The sequence below is a fragment of the Scyliorhinus canicula genome, chromosome 7 (genome assembly GCF_902713615.1).
Source record: "Scyliorhinus canicula chromosome 7, sScyCan1.1, whole genome shotgun sequence".
In the NCBI taxonomy this organism is placed as follows: domain Eukaryota; kingdom Metazoa; phylum Chordata; class Chondrichthyes; order Carcharhiniformes; family Scyliorhinidae; genus Scyliorhinus; species Scyliorhinus canicula.
Window position 1 is genome coordinate 88,901,549 of NC_052152.1, and position 22,181 is coordinate 88,923,729.

The window sequence follows — 22,181 nt, forward strand, 5'->3', positions numbered from 1 at the left end:
CTCCATGTGGGTGTTGGGCACGGCCTGTCTCCAACCTCACATTCATGTAATGAGGAGTGTAGTGGGAGATAATTATCATGGAGTTTGCCGCTCTATTCTGGAAGTACCAATTTCTGCACTGCAAAGAAATCAATATGGGTATATACCTTGTGTACTGGTGAGAAGAATGAGAATTCCTTCTCTCCTGGAGAAGCCACCATGGGTCCACTGTCCCCATCTGTTCCATGAAATTCCCGTTTCCCTAGCCATGCCTGTCTTTTTCCCCATTCTGGGGTTTGATCAGTCCATCAACGGGTCCTGTACACAATTAAAGTGTTGTGTCCCTCCCCCCCAATGATAAGTCGCTGTGTGCCAATGTCAGGGATTCCTGCCATGGTCTTCCTCCATGTCATCCCAGTTGGGCACGTACATGTTCACCAGGAGTACCGGTGCTCTGTCCAGGACACCGCTGACCATGATTTCCGTCCCCCTTAGTCCGCAACTGTGTTTGTCGCCATAAACACCATCCTCTTTCTTATCAAAATAGTTACTCCCCTAGCCCTCGTTCCATAGCAGGAGTGGTAGGTCTGTCCCACCCAGCCTTTCCTTACCCACAGTGGTCCTTCTCCCTCAGATGTGTGTCTTGGAGGAAGACCATGTCAGCTTTCAAATGTCTCAAATGGGCGAAGACCCTGGATCTTTTCACTGGACCGTTAAGTCCCCTGACGTTCCAGGTGATAATCCTGGTGGGGGGAGGGAGGGGGCCCACTTCCTGCAGGATCAACCATGTGTAACTGGTGGACACGCCCCTGCACTCCAGGATTTCCCTTTGTTCAGGGGGAACCCAATATGGCTACAAACTGTGTGTACTTCACACGGGTGCACCCCTGCACTCTGGGGTTTCTCCTTGTTTAGGGACCTTTCAAAGTGGCTGCTTGCGGTGCAACCGTGTTCCCTCAACCTGAACCTTACCTGCTGAAGTAAATCTTAAACCCTTCCCATTCTCAATATTGTATTTCCCTCATGGTCCCCATTCCCCCTCTGTCTCCCGCCATCCCACCCCATGTTCCCCTCCCTATTTCCATCTTTACAACCCCCATCCCCCTCTCCCCCCCGCCCCGCTTTACCAGAGTCTCCCTCCCTGCTGGGAGATGCGCCGCGAGCCCCTCCTTGCTTTCATGCTTCCTAGCGCTAGCGTTCCTAACCAGTGTGGTGGCCCCCCCCTACTGAAGCTGATCTTGCGCCTTTCCTACGTCCAATTAATGGCTGTTCCCTCTGCCTCCTCTTCACCCTCTCCTGCATTCCGCTGCCCTCACCATTTTCTGTGATCTGGTATTTTTGCTCAAAGCGAGGCAGCATTGTCCCGCGCAAATATTGTTCAAGTCCGTCACTGTGCTTTCTTCTTTCTTTCTCTGCCTCGTCCTCAACGGTGCCTTGTCTGCCCCTTGTCTAGACCATTCATCCACACAAACCCGTCTGCCTCTGTCGGTGTGTTAAAATACTGTTCCTTGTTTTGGATTGTAACCCAGACCCTGGCTAGGAATTGCATTCCAAATTTGACTCCACTTTTGTGCAGGGCCGATTTCACTCACATGGTGTGCCTCGGCCCTGCGCTTTGCCAGGTCTGCCCCAATGTCCTGGTACACTCCTATTCTGTGTCCTTTCCGGCTGCTCGCCTTTGTCTTGCCCACCACAAGATCTTCTCCTGGTCCTGGGATCGGTGTAGCTTGGGGATTACCGTCCTTGGCTGCTCCCCAGCCTTGGGCTTCGGTCGGAGTGGCCCGTGTGCCCTGTCGATCTCTGGCAGCTTGGGGAAGCTGTCCTTCCCAACTATGTTGCCCAGCTCCGTCACATAATTTGTTGGGTCCCTGCCCTCGATTCCCTCTGGCAGGCCCACGATCCGTATATTCTGACACCGAGACCAATTCTCCTGATCCTCGACCTTCCCCTTCAGGCTCCCCGGGTCGCCATCAACCTTTTTATATTGGCCTCCAGAGCAACACTCCTGCTGCTCTGGTCCGTCGACGCCTTTTCAAGTTCTAGGATCATCTTCCCCTGAACTTCCAGTTTCTTCCCCATTCTATCGATCAGCATCTGCATGATTACCAACACCTCCATCACTGCCACTTTAATCTCGAATTTAATCACCTGTCTGATTGCTGTCAATTCTTTAATCAGGAATGCCTTCCATCCATCTCTAGGCCCGGGGTGTGGGGAGGGGGAGGGGGGGGGGGGCGCTGTTTGAGTTTTCGGCCTCCCTCTGTATGGGGACCCCTTGCCTTGTGGGTCCGCCGACTCGCTCACCGGCTGCTTTAGACCTTTTGCTCTGCTTCTTTGCTGCCTCTTGAACTCCCATTTGCTGAACCTGCACCTTTCCTCTTCCTTTCTTGCTTGTGGGTAAAATAAGTCTGAACTTTTGGGCTAAATGCATCCAAAAGTGCCTAATTTATTGTATTCTGGAGAAGAGCCACAAGCGACTTCTCAGCACATCGGCTTTTTGAGGTAATCATAATGCAAATTTGCCGCAAGTCATCATATTGGATCATACAAACTGAGGGTTTGAGGAAACATGCCACAGTCCACTTTAAAAACAGATCTTCTTATGGACAGACGGTGAAGAAAATAAAGAAACTCCGTTTTTTTCTTCCCTGTCCTTAATACTGACACTAGACCATTATCTGGTTCTGGGTGATTGAACCTGTGTCTTTCACTCCTTTATGTTAAACATTGTTGCTTGGACGATCAACACTAGTACCAAACTTTGCCACTGACTTAATCTTAATTGAATAATTAGCAAAATAATTATTAAAACGGGTGACAACTGTCCCATATTTTGTTTTGTTACGATCAAGGTCCATTTCGGCATAAAAATCCAACAGATTGAAATATCCCACGCTACCCTATTATGAACACCACAGCCATTTCAACTGATGAAATGTTGAACGTAGTGAACAGCAGCAGGACTGCACTGCGGGATGAGATCATTACTAAACTGTGAAAATCTATAAATAAACCACAGCTTTTTTGATGTATCCACAGGCTTCCAGCATGTGTATCATGAAAACTATAACCTGACAAGATCCTTAGCATAAAGCCAAAAGTACCACTCAAATTTTGTTACATCTGTCAGGAGACACACAGGCTAAGCCAGTATAGGTGACAGCACAAACTGTTCACTGTTGAACTTCTTACAGATGCTCTGCGGTTGTTCACATGTTCTTTCTTTTATAAATTTGTTCATGGGTTGTGGGCATCACTGACAAGGCCTCAATATTGTCCTCAATAGGTGGCTGTGAGCCACTTTCTGCAGTTTGTGTGTTGTTTTACTTTGTGCTAGGATGTTTTATTTTCATCAATGTTTTACAATACACGACAGCACAAAGTCAAGATTAATCCCATTCATCTTACATAAATGCAATGGTGAGTCAACTTTATGAAAGCAAGGGCAGCACGGTAGCCTAGTGGTTAGCACAGCTGCCTCACGGCGCTGAGGTCCCAGGTTTGATCCCGGCTCTGGTTCACTGTCCATGTGGAGTTTGTACATTCTCCCCGTGTCTGCGTGGGTTTCGCCCCCACAACCCAGAAATGTGCAGAGTAGGTGGATTGGCCATGATAAATTGCCCCTTAATTGGAAAAAATAATTGGGTAATCTAAATTTTAAAAAAAACTTTATGAAAGCAGTTCTTCAGTTTATGTAACCTGCATAACTTCCTATGCTTGGAATCTTGTTAGGACTGGTTATGTTTTCAATAGGTTAGAAGATGGAAGTCGTAAATCTGTAGATACATTAAGAGTGGTCTATTTGTGGACCATTGCCAGTCAGTTTGTATGTAATGCCCAATGCAAAGATGAGAGAACACAATGAACACTTTTAACTCCTCTTTTTCTTTAGTCTCAATTGAAACTAGCACTAGTGGAGTATTATGTAGCTGCAAAGTTTAGTGAATACTTGGTTAGTCAGCTGAGGAAAACCAAATGTTCAAAAGATGGCAATGCAATTTCTTTTGCTACTTTTAGGTTAACCTATTTACTCCCAGAAGTGACACAAATCAGGATAATTCCAAAAACTAAAGTCAGTCGAAATGACAAGACAACCATAGAAAGACTACTAGTTGCAAAGATACATTTACCATATTCAGCATTTAAATAGCCTTGTTTTACATTTGAATGTATTGAGTGCATTAAGAACAACCTACCACTGGAAATAAATTTCTTGCTCTGTGTGAACACACTTACTTGATGCATATTAAAGAATAATTTTCTGGAAAAAAGCTTTCAACATTTCAACTGTTTGAATTCTTCAAAATATTTTCTAACAATATGCCACAATGGAGTTTGAATAATTATAATGGAGTGAGGTTCTAGGAATTACAAAACTGTCAGTCAATTTAGGGGCAATAGACTTCCGGTGGCGGCTATTAAGCAGTAAGTCGCACATTTGGTGGATCCCGCTCGGCTCGGACTTTTGGACCTTTTCCCCTGATTTTCTGCCGGACTTGAACTGTAAAACTGAAGACAGAGGCAATTGTGTATTGAATTCCCACATCTGTGCATGGAGAGAAGGACTAGATGTGCTCGTAAAGGCAGAAACAGATAGACAGAGAAGGCTTGGACTGAAGCTGCAGTTGGAGACAGCATGGCGGAGGACCGGATCTCTGATTTGTCGACCCAGCGGTCAACGGAGCAGCTGATGCAAATTATTCAGGAAGGCTTTGCTAAGCAGAAACGAGACTGCTTGGACCCAATAAAAGAGTCGATTGAGCGGCTGGAGCTTAGATTGGGCGATCTAGAAGGTGGAGAAGGCGCTGGCTGAGCAGGAGGAATATCAAACGGTGGGGATGCTGAGAGACCAGCAGAAGAAGCTCCTGGAGAAGGTGGAGGACCTAGAAAATAGGTCCCGCCGGCAGAACTTGAGAATCGTTGGGCTCCTGGAGGGGTCCGAATGAGCGGACGCTGGGGCATACATCGCAGATATGCTTGAGAAGCTGCTGGGGGATGGGGCATTCTCCTGGCCCTTGGAGGTGGACAGGGCTCACAGAGCACTCGTGAGGAAGCCGTGAACGGGAGACCCTCCCCCGAGTGCAATGGTGGTGAGATTCCACAGGTACTTGGATAAGGAGTGCATTCTACAGTGAGCCAAACAGACTCAGAGCTGTAAGTGGGACAATAGTATCCTGCGGGTCTATCAAGACCGGAGTGTGGAAGTGTCCAGGAAAAGAGCAGGTTTCAACCAGATTAGGCCGATCCTTTTGAAGAAAAAGGTGAAGTTCGAACTGTTGTATCCGGCCCGTCTCTGGGTCACGTACGAGTAACAGCACTTTTATTTCGAGTCACCTGAGGACGTGCTGGACTTTGTGTAAAGGAAAGGACTGGCAGTCGACTGAGAACTTTTGAACTTTGCTGCAATGTTCATGTTTTTTTTTCTTTTTGTTTCTCTGTTCTTTAAAAAAAAGTTTCTTGTTTTTTGTTTTGTGGCAGCTGTTTGTAATGCCTTCTGTACTGATTTGGGACCAGTGCTGAGTGAGTTAAGGTTTTCATTTGTACTGTTGGTGGTTGGAGGTGTACTTGTTTAGATTTTCTGTCGGGCAATTGTGTGGGGATTGTTTGATGTTGGAGTATGTTTGTATAGCGGGGGGGGGGGGGGCAGACTATCCAGCACCAGGGGTAGTGGGCCACCAAGCTAGCTGGGCGGGCTAGCTCATCGAAGTGCAGTGGGGGGTGTGCATATGTTCAGTTTAGCAAAGAGGTTGGGTTAAAAAATGTTGTTATGGGGGGGGGGATGTTCTGCTGATGAGAGAGGGACTTGGGCTAAGGGACAGATAGGAGGTTGGGGTCGGAGGCTGCCTGGGGGTGGGCCGTTGGAGGTGCGGAGCATGGCCTGAAGGTGGGCACAAAAGAGGGATGGCTGATTGGTGAACGGGGGGGGGGGGGGGGGGGGGGGGGGCAATGAGCCCCCCAACTAGGCTGATCACCTGGAATGTTCGAGGGTTAAATGGGCCGGTCAAGAGGGCACAGGTGTTCACGCATCTTAGCGGACTGAAGGCGGACGTGGTAATGTTTCAGGAGACGCACCTTAGAGTAACTGACCAGATTAGATTGAGGAAAGGCTGGGTCAGTCAGGTCTTTCACTCTGGACTGGATTCAAAGACTAGAGGGGTTGCGATCCTGATCAATAAACGGGTGGTGTTTGAGGCGGGGAGAATAGTTTCAGATGTGGGAGGTCGGTACATTATGGTCAGTGGGAAACTGGAGGAGGTGCAGGTGGTACTAATAAATGTGTACGCGCCAAATTGGGATGATGTGGAGTTTATAAAGAGGATGCTGGGGAAGATACCGGACCTGGACTCGCACAGGTTGGTCATGGGAGAGGACATCAACACAGTTATTGACCCTGGCTTGGACCGGTCAAGCTCGAAAACAATGGCAAAGGAACTAAAAGGGTTCATGGAGCAGATGGCCCGGGGGGGGGGGGGGGGGGGGGGGGGGGGGGGGGGAGTGGATCCATGGAGATTTGGGGAGCCGAGGGTGAAGGAGTTCTCCTTCTGCTGACACGTGCATAAAGTGTACTCCAGGATCGATTTCTTCATTTTGAGCAGGGCCTTACTGGCAGGGGTGGTGGACACGAGGTACTCGGCGATCACAATCTCAGACCATGCTCCGCACTGGGTTGACCTGCAGGTTAGTAAAGACAGTAACCAGCGCCCGCACTGTAGGTCAGATGTGGAACTTTTGGCTGACAAAGGGGTGTGCGAGCGGCTGAAGAAATGTATTCAGAACCACCTGCAGGTCAACGAGATGAGGGAAATTTCAGCAGCGATGGTCTGGGAAGCCCTGAAGGCGGTGGTCAGAAGGGAGCTGATCTTGATATGGGCCCATAGGGAGAAGATAGACAGGGCAGAGACGGACGGACTGGTAAAGGAGATACTACAGATCGATAGGAGGTATGTGGAGACCCCAGAGGCAGGGCTTTTAAGGGAACGGCAGAGACTGCAGGCGGAGTTTGGCTTGTTAACCACAGGGAGGGCAGTGGAACAGCTGAGAAAGGCAAGGGGGGCAATCTATGAGTATGGAGAGAAGGCCAGCAGGTTGCTTCCACAGCAGCTTAGAAAGAGGGAGGCAGCCAGGGAGAAAGGGAAAGTAAATGATGGAGATGGGAACCTGGTTGGAGATTCAGCAGTAGTGAATAAGATGTTTAGGGATGTCTACAGTAGGCTGTATAGGTTGGAATCCCCTACGGGGCCGGAGGGAATGATGCACTTCTTGGGGGGAGGGGGGGGGTGAATTTCCCAACGGTGGACAGGGAGCTGGGAGAAGGGCTGGAGGCCCGAATCGGGTTGGAAGAGATAGTGGAGGGTCTGAAGGCCATGCAGGTGGGTAAAGCCCCGGGGCCGGACAGGTAGCCAGTGGAGTTTTATAAAAGGTTCTCTGGGATATTGGGGCCGGTGTTGATGAGGATGTTCAATGAGGCAAGGGAAAGAGGGGGGCTGCCCCCAACTATAGATTTTGTTGATTCTGAAGCGGGACAAGAACCCGGAACCCAGGTCCTACAGGTCGATATCCCTGTTGAATGTGGATGCCAAACTTCTGGCCAAAGTTTTGTCCTCCAGGATTGAGGATTGTGTTCCAGACGTTATTGGGGAGGACCACACAGGGTTTGTTAAGGGAAGACAGTTGGTGGCCAATGTAAGAAGGCTGTTAAATGTGATCATGATGCCCCCGGAAGATAGGGAGGTGGAGGTAGTAATCACAATGGATGCAGAAAAGGCTTTTGATTGGGTAGAATGGGAATATCTGTATGAGGTACTGGGACGGTTTGAATTTGGGCAGAGCTTTATTAACTGGGTCAGGTTGCTGTATCAAGCTCCTGTGGCAAGTGTATGGACGAATTGGACAACATTGGACTATTTTAGACTGAACCGGGGGAAGAGACAGGGATGCCCCCTCTCCCCACTGTTGTTCGCGCTGGCTATGGAGCCATTGGCAATTGCTCTGAGAGCCTCAAGGGACTGGTCCAGGGTTGGGGGGGGGGGGGGGGGGGGGGGAGCACAGAGTCTCGCTCTATGCAGACGACCTGCTTCTCTATGTATTGGACCCATCAGAGGGGATGGAAGAAATCATGAGGATTCTAGGGGAATTTGGCCGGTTTTCGGGATATAAGCTAAATATGGGGAAAAAGTGAGAATTTTGCGGTCCAGGCGAGGAGACAGGAGAGGCGATTGGGGGAGCTGCCATTTAGATTAGTAGCGGGAAGGTCCGGTGGCGGCTGCGAGGGAGTAGGTCGCATACTTGGTGGCTCCCACTGTGGCTGGGCTTTTGGACCTTTTCCCCCGACTTTTTTGTGGTTTTGAGTCTTGATTTGGAAAGTGCGGACATTTAAGTACTGGATCCACAGTGGTGCATGGAACGGAGAACCCCAAAGGAACCGTAAGGGAAGAAACAGAAAGATAAGCAAGGGCTGGATAGAAGTGGCTGCTGAAGTTGACATGGTCGAGGTTCGGACCCCTGCTGCGACGGCTCCTGACATCGATGGAGGGGCTGATGCAGGTCATTCAAGAGGGCTTTGCCAGACAGAAACAAGATTGTCTCGACCCAATAAAGAAGTTGATTGATCGGATGGAACGGAGGCTGGATGCCCAGGATCGGACGATCCAGAAGCTGGGGAAAGCGCTGGCAGACCAGGAGGAGCACCAAACGGTGGTCGAGCTGGAGGTGGGGATGCTGAAGGATCAGAGAAGAGGCTGTTAGAAAAATTGGAAGAGCTGGAGAACAAGAGGCGATGGACTTGATGAGGGAAGTGGTTTCGATGGGCGGCGGGGGGGGGGGGGGGGGGGGGGGGGGGTAGGGAACAATAGGTGTGAGACTTTGTGGCGCCTGAGGAAAGGGCCATCAGGCTAGCTGAGTGAGCTACTTCACGGAAGCACGATGGCGGGTGTATACTGGTTCAATACAGGGCAGGGGTTGGATTATAAAGTGATGTTGATTGGGGGGGGGGGAGGGGGGGGGCTATTCTGCTGACGAGGGAGGGACTTGGGTCTGGGGATGGAGAGGTGGTCGGGGTGGGGGTTGCCTGGAGGCGGGCAGTTGGCGGCGCGACGCATGGGCGTGGGATGGCCCAGAAAGGGGGATGGCTGATCGGCGGGGGGGGTGGGGGGGGGGGGCAGCGTGCTCCCCCACCAGGCTGATGACCTGGAATGTTGGAGGGCTGAATGGGGCCGTCAAGAGGGCCCGTGTGTTTGCGCACCTGAGGGCTCTGAAGGCGGACGTGGTGATGCTGCAAGAGACGCACCCGAAAGTGGTGGATCAAGTTAGGCTGAGGAAGGGTTGGGTCAGTCAGGTCTTCCATTCGGGGTTGGATACTAAGACGAGAGGGGTGGCGATTTTAATCAATAAGCGGGTGCAATTCCAGGCGGGCAGTATTGTTTCGGGGGGGGGGGGGGGGGGGGGGAGAGAAGGCTGTTATGTCATGTTGAGCAGTAAGCTGGAGGGGAGGAAGGTGGTATCGATCAATGTCTATGCGCCAACCTGGAACGATTTCGATTTCATTAGGAGGGTACTGGAGAAGATACTGGATTTGGACTCGCACAAGCTGGTGATGGGAGGGGATTTTAATACGGTTATCGACCCAGCCTAGACCGTGTCGTGCTCGAGAACGGAGAAGGTGCCAACGATGGCAAAAGTGTTGATAGGGTTCATGGAGCAGATGGGGGGATCGACCCATGGGCGTTTAGACAGCCGATGGCTAAGGAGTTTTCTTTCTACTCGCATACACAGAGTGTATTCCCGGATCGACTTTTTCATTTTGAGTAGGGATCTGCTGGCAGGGGTGGTGGACGCGGGGTACTCGGCTATCACTATCTCAGACCATGCCCCACATTGGGTGGAACTGCAGGTCAGTGAGGAGAGCTTCCAGCGCCCGCAGTGGTGATTGGGCGTGGGCCTGTTGGCGGATGAGGCGGTGTGTGAGTAAGAAAGTGTGTGCTCGACTACCTGCAGGTCAATGACACGGGGGAAGTCTCAGTAGCGGTGGTCTGGGAGGCGCTGAAGGCAGTGGTGAGAGGGGAGTTGATTTCAATCTGAGCATATAGAGACAGGACGGATAGGGCAGAGACGGATCGACTGATCAAGGAGGTCCTACGGATAGATAGGAGGTATGCGGTGACCCCAGGGGTGGAACTGTTAAGGGAGCGTCGGAGGCTGCAGGCTGAGTTTGGGGTGCTGTCCACGTGCAAGGCAGTGGAGCAGCTTAGAAAGGTGAGGGAGACACTGTATGGATATGGGGAGAAGGCCAGCAGAATGCTGGCACAGCAGTTGAGGAAGAGGGAGGCGGCAGGGGAATCAATAAGGTGGTCGACGGCGATGGGAACCTGGTAGGGGATTCGGCTGGGCTAAATAGGGCGTTCAGGGATTTTTATAGCGGACTTTACCTCTCGGAGCCCCCCTCGGGGATGAAACGCTTTCTGACGGGCTGACTTTCCCAAGGGTGGGCAGGGAGCTGGTGGATGGGTTGGGGGCTCCGATTAGGGCCGAAGAAATATCTGAGGCTTGAAGGCAATGCAGTCGGGTAAAGCCTCGGGGCCAGATGGGTTCCCGGTAGAATTTTACAAGAAATTTTCGGGGATATTAGGGCCGTTGCTGGTTAAGGATTTTAACGAGGTGAGGGATAGAAGGGTGCTGCCCCCGACGATGTCACAGGCCACCATTTTGTTAATATTGAAGCGGGACAAAAACCCAGAGCTGTGTGGGTCCTACAGGCCGATCTCGTTGCTCAATGTGGATGCTAAGCTGCTGGCCAAAGTGTTGGCCTCCAGGATTAACGATTGTGTGCTGGAGGTGATTACGGAGGATCAAACCGGATTTGTCAAGGGTAGGCAGTTGGTGGCCAATACTAGAAGGTTGCTTAACGTGATTATGATGCCCCCGGAGGGTAGGGAAGTCGAAGTAGTTGTGGCCATGAATACAGAGAAGGCGCTTGACCGGGTAGAATGGGACTATTTACGGGAGGTGTTGGGACGCTTTGGGTTTGGTAGGGGCTTTAGCGATTGGGTCAGGCTGCTGTACCAGGCTCCGGAAGCTGGTGTAAGGACAAGCAAGACGACCTCTGACTATTTTAGGCTGTACCGGGGGCAAGACAGGGATCTCCCCTCTCCCCGCTGCTGTTTGCGCTAGCCATAGAGCCGCTCGCAATTGCTCTTGAGAGTTTCTAGGGGCTGGAAATGGCTGGTTCGGGGCGGGGAGGGGGGGGGGGGGGGGGTGTGTGGACCACAGGGTATCGCTGTATGCAGATGATTTACTCCTATATGTGGCGGATCCAAGGGCAGGGATGAGGGAGATTATGACGATTCTGGGGGAATGTGGCCAGTTTTCGGGATACAAACTGAATATGACGAAGAGTGAGATGTATGTAGTCAAGGCAAGAGGCCAGGAGCGTCGGCTGGGGGAGCTACCGTTCAGGTTAGTGATGGACAGCTTTAGATATCTGGGAATACAAGTGGCGTGCAACTGGGGCTGGTTACACAAGTTGAACTTGTCCCAGTTGTTTGAGCAGATGAGGGTCGAGTTTTGGAGATGGGATGCGCTCCTGCTATCACTGGCGGGGAGGGTGCAGACAGTTAAGGTGACGATATTACCGAGATTTTTATTTCTGTTCCAATGCCTCCCGATTTTCATACCGCGGTCTTTTTAAAAAAAAAGAGGATCAACAAAATTATTTTGGGCTTTGTTTGGGCAGGTAAGTCCCCACGGGTGAAAAAGGTGATGCTCGAGAGGAATCAGGGGGAGGGGAGGCTTGCCCTGCCAAATGTTAGTAATTATTACTGGGCGGCCAATATTGCGATGAAAAGGAAGTGGGTGGTGGAGACGGGGGCGGTTTGGGAGCGGATGGAAGCGGCCTCATGCAGGGGCACCAGCTTGGGGGCACTGATAATGGCACCTCTGCCGTTCCCGCCGGTGAGATATTCCACCAGCCCCGTGGTGGTGGCGGCCCTGGGGATCTGGGGTCAGTGGAGATTTGTTGGTACAGTGAGGGCGGCAGTTTGGCCCCCAATATGCAACAATCATCGGTTCACTCCGGGGAGCTTAGATGGGGGATTTCGGGTATGGCAAAGAGCGGGGATTGAGAAGATGGGGGACCTGTTTCTGGAGTGGAGTTTTCTTAGCTGAAGGGCGCTGGAGGAGAAGTTCAGGCTGACAGCAGGGAATGATTTCAGATATCTACAGGTGCGGGACTTCTCACTCCTGCCACAAAGAGAGATTCAAGGTAGGGTTGTGTCTAGGGGATGGGTGGGGGAGGGGAGCATCTCAGACATCTACAAACAATTAACGGGGACGGAGGAGACGCATAGAGAGGAGCTGAAGCGTAAGTGGGAGGAGGAACTGGGGGGTGAGATGGAGGACGGCCTATGGGCGGAGGTGCTGAGCAGGGTCAACACGACCGCTACATGCGCAAGGCTGAGCTTGATCCAGTTTAAGGTGGTGCACCAGGCACACATGACAGCAACCCGGATGAGTAGATTTTTTGAGGTGGAAGACAAGTGTGTCAGATGTGCGGGTGGACCAGCGAACCATGTCCATATGTTCTGGGCATGCCCAAAACTTAGGGGATATTGGCAGGGGTTCGCGGATGTCATGTCCAGGGTATTAAAGACAAGGGTGGAAATGAGTCCCGGGGTAACGATCTTTGGAGTGTTGGAGGACCCGGGTGTCCAGGAGGAGGGAGAGGCAGATGTTCTGGTCTTTTCCTCGTTGGTAGCCCGGCGAAGGATATTACTGGCTCGGAGGGAGTCTAGGCCTCCGAAGTCAGAGGCCTGGTTAGCCGACATGGCGAGTTTTCTCGGCCTGGAAAAGATCAAGTTCGCCTGAGAGGGTCGTTGTCAGGGTTTGCCCGGAGGTGGCACCCATTCAGTGACTTCATCGCGGGGAATTAATTGTCAGCAGGGGGGGAGGGAGGGGGGGGGGGGGGGGGGGGGGGGGGGGAGCTGGCTGGGGTAGGGGGTTAAATAACAGGCCTTAGAGGGATGGATGTCGGCGGATGCCTTTTGGTTACTGTTCTTTGTACTCTATTGTTTTTTTGTACTGTGGCTGTTTGTTATGCCAAAAATACCTCACTAAAAATTGTTCGTTAAAAATAGTAGGGGGAAGCTTTTGGTACCTAGGCATTCAAGTGACGCGGGAATGGGACCAGTTGCAAAATTAAATCTGGGCCCGCTTGTAGACCAAATGAAGGACGATTTTTGGAGATGGGACGCGCTCCCGTTGTCATTAGCTGGGAGGGTGCAGACGGTGAAGATGACAGTCCACCCGAGATTCCTGTTGGTGTTTCAATGTCTCCCCATCTTTATTCCACGGTCTTTTTAAAATGGGTCAACAAAGTCATCTCTGGCTTTGTTTGGGCAGGCAAGGCCCCGCGGGTAAGGAAGGTAATGCTTGAGCGGAGTCGGGGAGAGGGCAGGCTAGCGCTGCCAAAATTTAGTAACTATCACTGGGCGGCGAATATAGCCATGATCAGGAAGTGGGTGGTGTGGGAGAGGTCGGTATGGAGGCGACTTCATGCAAGGGCACCAGTTTGGGGGCGTTAGTAACCGCGCCTCTGCTGTTCCCGCCGGTACGGTACTCCATCGGCCCCGTGGTGGTGGCGGCCCCGAGAGTCTGGGGGCAATGGAGGAGACATGTGGGAGCAGAGGGAGCATTGGTCTGGTCCCCAATCTGTAATAATCACCGGTTTGCCCCGGGAAGTATGGATGAGGAGTTCCGGATATGGCGGAGAGCAGGGATTGAGAGGATGGGGGATATGTTTATAGAGGAGAGCTTTCCGAGTAAGAGGGCGCTGGAGAGGTTTGGGTTGGTGAGGGGAAACAAATTCAGGTATCTGCAGGTGCGGGTAAACAGGTATCAACCTTCCCACTCCTACCGCTAAGGGGGATTCAGGACAGGGTAGTTTCGAGAAGAGGGTGGGTAGGAGTAGGGAGTGTCTCTGACATTTACAAGGAACTTAGGGGGTCACAGGAGATGCAGACAGAGGAGCTGACGCACAAGTGGGAGGAGGAGCTGGGAGGAGAGATTGAGGATGGTCTATGGGCGGACACGTTGAGTAGAGTCAACGCGTCCGCAACATGTGCCAGGCTCAGCCAGATACAATTTAAGGTCAATCACGGGCTCACATGACAGAGGCCTGGATGAGCAGATTGTTTGGGGTGGAAGACAGGTGTGCAAAATGTGCAGGGGTACCAGCGAACTATGTCCACATGTTCTGGGCATCTCCAAAGCTTAGGGGATTTTGGCAGAGGTTTGCAGATGTCATGTCCATGGTGTTAAAACAAGGGTGGCGCTGAGTCCAGAGGTGGCGATTTTCAGGGTGTCGGAAGACCCGGGAATCCAGGAGGAGAGGCAGACGTTCTGGCCTGTGCTTCCCTGGTAGACCGGAGACGGATACTATTAGCTTGGAGAGACTCAAAGCCCCCGAAGTCGGAGACCTGGCTATCGGACATGGCTAGCTTTCTCTGTTTGGAGAAAATCAAGTTCGTCTTCAGAGGGTCACTGTTAGGTTCACCCAGAGGTGGCAACCGTTTGTCGACTTCTTTGCGGAAAATTAATCGTCAGCAGAAGGGTGAGGGGTTAGTTTAGCTTAGAGTAGGGAGTTAATAAATAAAGGTGGGACCTATAAGGGAGGGAGACGGCTTTTGCACTATGTTTTATAGTTTCATGTACAATGTTTATTGTGTTGTTATAATACCAAAAAATACCTCAATAAAATGTTTATTAAAAAAAATTTAGGGGCACTAGCAATTGATATAATTTACATTTCAATCAGAACTAGATCTATTTTCAAAACAGAAAGTATATAGTCTTTACAGATATTACACAAAGATAGATTCCATCATATTTCTCATGAATACACAGTGATAATTAGGTCAAACTTAATTTGACTTTTTAATTTGCATGTAGTCTCCATTATGGATCAGTACAATCAAATCAGCATTAGATACTGCAGACTCATGGCGCTGTTCTGTAATCAATTTTCATATATTGGCAGAATTTCCCACCGATCTTAAGGAATTGGAGTTATGCTCATTAATCTGAAGATTCCCAGTTACGTGAGCTATGAAGCATCTCAGCAGATGAATCCCAGAATAGTTCAAAGAACTGTAGGAACAAAAAACAAATTTCCTTGATTTTGTAAGCTGCCATGGAATTCTGTATCACACAAGTTCTGAAGATTTTACACTGAAATTTGAAATTGCGGCTTTTAAATTTGAAGTTAATACAGCCATATATAGAGGACACACGAAGAAACCAGTACACTAATGCTCCAATGATCTGGAGTATGGCTTTGTAGCAAACTCCGAATCCAAGCCACTCTCCATGGGGAGGACCTGATTAATGGCCAGGTAATTTCCCATTGGGAGAATGCAAAGCCCACACACAGCAGTGATTTTGTTACTTGAGTTGCTGAGCTCCTCCACCTAGGCTTGGTTTATTCAGGTTAAAATGGTTTTGTCAATAGTATCTCGAGGCTGAGACGATTGGGCTTGAACAACCAGAGACATCCCCCTTTGTGCTAGGCGTGACTCCGACCACTGGATAGTTTTCGTCCCGATTTCCATTGACCTCTATTATGATAGGGACTCCTTGATGTCACGGGCATCACCTCATCCCTTGAGTTCTATTTTTTTTGTTTATGGTTGGAGCAAGGCGGTAATGAGGTCTGGTATCCAACAGTCTTGACAAAATCTGGGAAAATGTTTGTTCCAGTGCAGATAATGGGATAACCAAGGCAAAGAAGTTTGTAATTCTAAAGAATTTGGTATTCTTTTATGTGTCATATAGGTGAATATTATACTGATATTTTTTAAAAGGGGTCTAACTGGTATAGAGTCATAGAGCCATAGGTGTTTACAACATGGAAACAGGCCCTTCGGCCCAGCTTGTCCATGCCGCCCAGTTTCTATCATTAAGCTAGTCTCACTTGCCCGCATTTGGCCTATATCCCTCTATACCCACCCTGCCCATGTAACTGCCTAACTGTTTTTTAAACAAAAAAAATTGTACTCACCTCTACTACTGGCTCTGGCAGTCCGTTCCAGATGCTCACCACCTTCTGTGTGAAAGTATTTCCCTCTGGTCTCTTTTGTATCTTTCCCCTCTCACCTTAAACCTATGCCCTCTAGTTCTAGACTCCTCTACCTTTGTGAAAAGGTGTTGACTATCTACCTTATTATGCTCCTCATTATTTTCTCATTATTTTACTGACCTCTACAAGATCACCCCTAAGCCTCCTACGCTCCAGGGAAAAAAGTCCCAGCCTCTCCTTATAACTCAGACCATCAAGTCCTGGTAGCATACTCATAAATCTCTTCTGCACTTTCTGCACCAATATCCTTCCTATAATAAATAGGGTGACCAGAACAGAACACAATATTCCATATGTGGTTTTACCAATGTCTTGTACAACTTGAACAAGACGTCCCAACTCCTGTATTCAATATTCTGACCAATGAAACCTAGCACGCTGAATGCCTTCTTCACCTGCTACTCAACCTTCAGGGAGCCACGAACCTGTAACCCTAGATCTCTTTGTTCTGTAACTCTCCCCAACTCCCTACCATTAACAGAGTATGTCCTGCCCTGATTTGATCTACCAAAATGCATCACCTCACATTTATCCAAATTAAACTCCATCTGCATTTCATCAATCCACTGGCCCACTTGGTCAGGATCCTGTTGTAATCTTATATAACCTTCTTCACTATCCACTATGTCACCAATCTTGGTGTAATCTGCAAACTTACTAACCATGTCTCCTACATTCTCATCCAAATCATTAATATATATAACAAATAACAGTGGACCAAGCACCGATCCTTGAGGCACACCGCTTGTTACAGGCCTCCAATTTGAAAAACAACCCTCCACAACCACCCTTTGGCTTTGGTCACCAAGCTAATTTTGTATCCAATTAGCTACCTCACCCTGGATTCCATGAAATTTAACCTTTTGCAACAACTACCATACCTTGTCAAAGGCCTTGCTAAAGTCCTTGTAGACAACGTCAACTACACTGCCCTCATCGACCTTCTTGGTTACCCTTCAAAAAACTAAATCAAATTTGTGAGACATGACTTTCCCCTTACAAAGCCATGCTGACTTTCCCTAATTAGCCCTTGCCTGTCTAAATGCCTGTAGATACTGTCCCTCAGAATACCTTCCAACAATTTACCTACTACAGAAGTAAGGCTAACCGGTCTGTAGTTCCCAGGCTTATCCTTATAACACCTTCTTAAACAAGGGCAAAACATTTGCTACCCTCCGATTTTCAGGCACCTCTCCTGTGGCTGTCAATGATTCAAATATCTCAGCTAGGGAGCCGGCTATTTCCTCCCTAACCTCCCACAACATCCTGGGATACATTTCATCAGGTCCCAGAGATTTATCTATCTTGATGCGCTTTAATACCTCCAGCACCTCCTTCTCTGTAATATGTACACTCCTCAAGACATCACTTTTTATTTCCCCAATTTCCCGAACATTTGTGCCTTTCTCAACAGTAAATACTGACGAGAAATATTCATTTAGGACCTCTCCCATCCCTTGTGGATCTGCACATAGATAACCTTGTTTATCCTTAAGAGGCCCTACCCTTTCCTTAGTCACCCTTTATGTATCTGTAAAAGCTCTTTGGATTTTCCTTTGCCTTATCTGCCAAGACAATCTCATCTACCCTTTTTGCCCTCCTGATTTCTCTCTTAACTCTACTCCAACAAGCCCTACACTCTTCAAGGGATCCACTTGATCTCAATTGCCTATGCATGTCATATGCCTCCTTCTTCCTTTTGACCATGGCCTTAATATCCCGAGTCATCCAGGGTTCCCTCCTTCTACTAGCCGTACCCTTCATTCCAAGAGGAATATGCTCATCATGAACCCCAGTAAACACCTTTTTCAAAGAGTCCAACTTACCAGATGTCCCCTTGCCGTAAACAGGCACACAAAGCAACTTTTGAAAGTTCCCGCCTAATACCCTCGAAATTGGCCTTGCCCCAATTTAGAATTTTTACTTTTGGGCCAGAACTACTATTCTCCATAGTTATCTTAAAACTAATGGAATTATGGTCACCGGTTCCAAAGTGATCCGTCACTAACACTTTCTTCACCTGCCCTTCCTTATTCCCCAAGAGGAGGTCAAGCTTTGCCCCCCTCTCTAGTTGGGCCATCCACATATTGAATGAGGAATTCTTCCTGAATATACTTGACAAATTTCTCTCCATCCAAACCCCTCGTGCCATGGCTGTCCCAGTTAATGTTGGGAAAGTTAAAATCCCCTACTATTACCACCCTATGTTTCTGGCAGCTGTTTGTAATCTCCTTACATATTTGCTTCTCGATTTCCCGCTGACTATTTGGGGGCCTATAGTACAGTTCTATCAGAGTTGTTAGGAGCGTAGGAGGCTTAAAGGTGATCTTATAGATGTCTATAAAATAATGAGGAGCATAGATAAGGTAGATCATCAACATCTTTTCCCAAAGTTAGAGGAGTCTAGAACTAGAGGGCATAGGTTTAAGATGAGAGGGGAGAGATACAAAAGATACCAGAGGGGACATTTCTTCACACAGAGGGTAGTGAGCATTCCTGGAATGGGCTGCCAGAGGCAGTGGTAGAGACGGGTATAATTTTGACTTTTAAAAAGCAGTTAGACAGTTACATGGGCAGGGTGGGTATAGAGGGATATGGGCCAAATGCGGGCAAGTGGAACTAGCTTAGTGATAGAAACTGGGTGGCATGGACAAGCTGGGCCCAGGGGCCTGTTTCCATGCTGTAAACATCTATGACTAATCATCTCACACTTGTCAAAAACACTTCCTGCTGGTTTTCTCAGCCCTCAACCTAATTTATATTTAGTAGAGCTGATCATAGAATCCCTACAGTATAGAAGGAGGCCCTTCGACCCGCCGAGTCCACACTGAACCTTTGAAAGAGCATCCAACCAAGGCCCACTCCCCAACCCTATTCCTGTAACCATAACTCCACCTAACCTTTGAACACTTTGGGCAATTTAGCATGGCCAATCCATCTAACCTGTATATCTTTGGACCGTGGAAGGAAAGCCACGCAAATACGGGGAGAATGCGGATACTTCACACAGATAGTCACCCAGGTGCGAATTGAACCTGGGTCCCTGGTGCGGAGAGGCAGCAGTGCTAACCACAGTGCCACTGTGCTGCCCAAAATATTGGGTCATTCCAACATATAAGGTAAGCACATAGGGAGGAAGAATTAGACGGGGATGTTAATAGAATGAGGTGCCTCATGTGGACCATAAGCACCAGCATATAGGCCTGTTGGGTTGAATGACTTTCTTCAATGCTGCAACATGGCACCTCCCGTAAATCCCCTTCTCCACTGAGGACCATATGCAGCAAAGGAAACAGGGAACAAAGGAACTGACTGTTTATTTCAATATCCACATTTCTTTTCTCCAAAAGTCTTAGCAACTTTCCTACGGAGTTTGAATAAAAGATTACATTTTTAACATACCTCACAAGGAAGAGCTGAGGAAAACACCCTGAAGTTTGTTTTTCTATTACTTCTTGTACTCCTAGAATTATCTTCAGCAGATTGCCCCGCTGAGGTCTGTCAATCTTCGTTAATATAAGCTGTGGTGAACATAATAGAGGGAGGCAATTACGGATTACTCTGAGGATGTAATTTTACCAGCTCTATCATTATTATTTCACATGATGTGCAAAATGATTTTTGAAGTGCCCATCAGTCTGCCAATTTGTCTATTTTAATGGCTTCCTGCAAAACAAGCTTGCAATTTAATAGCGCAAGTAAAAACAAATCTGCATTTTTATGTTGCTTGCTGTCAAAACCAGAAAGCATATTGACAGCTGGTGTTACATGTTCAGACTTCATCAACAAATATTGTCATAGAGACATGTTGGGCTGTTCAATTTCCTATCTTCAATGACAATGGAGCTCTTAATTGAACTGCAGAGCAATAAGAAGTTGTACTTAAATCTTATTCATTTTTAATTTGCTTTCTTTACAATTCATTCACTCGGATTTGTTTCTACGCGTTTTAGAATTATATGTTAACAATGTGGACAATGATTTAAAATTAAATTGAGCTTAAAAGTTTAGAAACTATTTGGTTTCAGCAGATTATGCATAGAACATAGAACAGTACAGCACAGAACAGGCCCTTCGGCCCTCGATGTTGTGCCGAGCAATGATCACCCTACCCAAACCCACGTATCCACCCGATACCCGTAACCCAACAACCCCCCCCCCCTTCCTTAACCTTACTTTTTAGGACACTACGGGCAATTTAGCATGGCCAATCCACCTAACCCGCACACCTTTGGACTGTGGGAGGAAACCGGAGCACCCGGAGGAAACCCACGCACACACGGGGAGGACGTGCAGACTCCGCACAGACAGTGACCCAGCCGGGAATCGAACCTGGGACCCTGGAGCTGTAAAGCATTTATGCTAACCACCATGCTACCGTGATGCATATCAACAGTTATCTTCAAAAACCAGAAACTCAAAATTAACAACGAATCGGAGTAATGATTACAGTTATTATTAAAATTGAGCCATATCCATTGATGTGATGGCACAGCAGAAGCATTTTCTAGCAGCATCAGAACATCTAAAAGGGCCAAACTAGAATCACGGGATGGGTTACAGTGCATAGGAGGCTGCTCGGCCTATCTTGCCCATGCTTGCACTCTGCAAGAGCAATTTAGCTAATCCCACTTCTTTTTTAAAAAATAAATTTAGAGTACCCAATTATTGTTTCCAATTAAGGGGCAATTTAGCGTGGCCAATCCACCTACTCTGCACATTTTTGGGTTGTGGGGGCGAAACCCACACAGATACGGGGAGAATGTGCAAACTCCACACGGACAGTGACCCAGATCCGGGATCGAACCTGGGACCTCAGTGCCATGAGGCAGCTGTGCTAACCACTAGGCCACCGTGCTGCCCGCTAATCCCACTTCTCAGCCCTTTCCCCATAGCCTGCATTTTTTTGCTCTTCAGTTGCTTATTCAATTCCCTTTCTACGGCCATGATTGAATTTGCCTCCACCACACTCTCAGGCAGTGCACTCCAGATCCATTTGTTGCATCAAACTGTTTTTCCTCATGTTGCCTTTGGCTCTTTTGCCATTCACCTTAAATCTGTGTCATGTTATCTTGACCATGCCACCAATGGAAACAATTTATTTGGATCTACTTCTCTAGACCCCTCATCATTTTGAATACAAAATTTTAGGTCTTCTCTCAACCTTCTCGGCTCTAGGCCCCAACTTCACCAATCTATCCATATGACTGAAGACCCTCTTACCTTGTGCTATTCTTGAAATCTTTTCTGCATCCTCTGTAAAGCATTCACGTACTTCCTAAAGTCCAGTGCCCGGATTTGGACACAAAACTGGAGTTGAGGCAAAACAAGGGTTTTTGTACTTTGTCTCTATTTATAAAGCCTGGGTCCCATATGTCCTTTTAACCACTTTGGCAATCTGCTCTACCTCCTTCAATTATTTGTGAATATTCCCTCAGGTCTCGCTGTTCTTGTAACCCTTTCAGAATTATACTGTCTTTGTTCTTCCTATCAAAAATTATTTCAGACTTCTCTGCACTAAATTTCATCTGTCACATGTGTGCCCATTCCACCAACCTGTCCATGTCCTCTTGAAGTCCATCACTATCCTCCTTAAGGTTCAGAATATTTCTAAACTTTGTGTGATCTGTAAATTTTGAAATTGATTCCAGTGCACTAAGCTCAAGTTGTCATATGTATATCACGAAAAGCAGTGGTCCTAGTACCTACACCTGGGGAACCCCAATACCTCCTTCCACCCCAAAAAACCCATTAACCACTACTTTCTGTTTCCTATCACTCAGCGAACATCGTATCCATGTTGCCACTGTCCCTTTTATTTCACGGCCTTCTACTGTGCTGGCAACTCTCCCACGCTCCACTTCATCAAACACCTTCTCGAAGTTCACATCAGCCCCTCTCCATTACCTCATCAAAAAACTCAGTCTAGTCAGTTAAAAAAACATTTGCCTTTAGCCAGTTTGTACTGGCTTTACTGGGTATCAATTATTTAAATATAGCATCTGAACAGGCAGCATTTAAAATTGCTGGGATTAAGCCATTTTCAGCATTATTTTAATTTGAAAAATATATGTTT

At 48.3% G+C, this 22,181-nt stretch overlaps 1 protein-coding gene across 2 annotated transcripts in view; it reads right to left on the reverse strand.

Annotated features, from left to right (window-relative positions):
• Positions 1-14,714: 14,714 nt before the first annotated feature.
• The window catches only part of gtpbp8 (GTP binding protein 8 (putative)), a 29,832-nt gene continuing 22,365 nt past the window's right edge, over positions 14,715-22,181 (reverse strand). For both annotated transcript variants that reach the window (XM_038802423.1, XM_038802425.1), the window contains exons 6-7: positions 19,508-19,626; positions 14,715-15,117 (exon numbers count right to left, since the gene is read on the reverse strand). In XM_038802423.1, the coding sequence (XP_038658351.1) occupies positions 14,994-15,117; positions 19,508-19,626 (243 nt within the window). In that variant the 3' untranslated portion in view covers positions 14,715-14,993. The remainder of the gene's footprint in view (positions 15,118-19,507; positions 19,627-22,181) is intronic.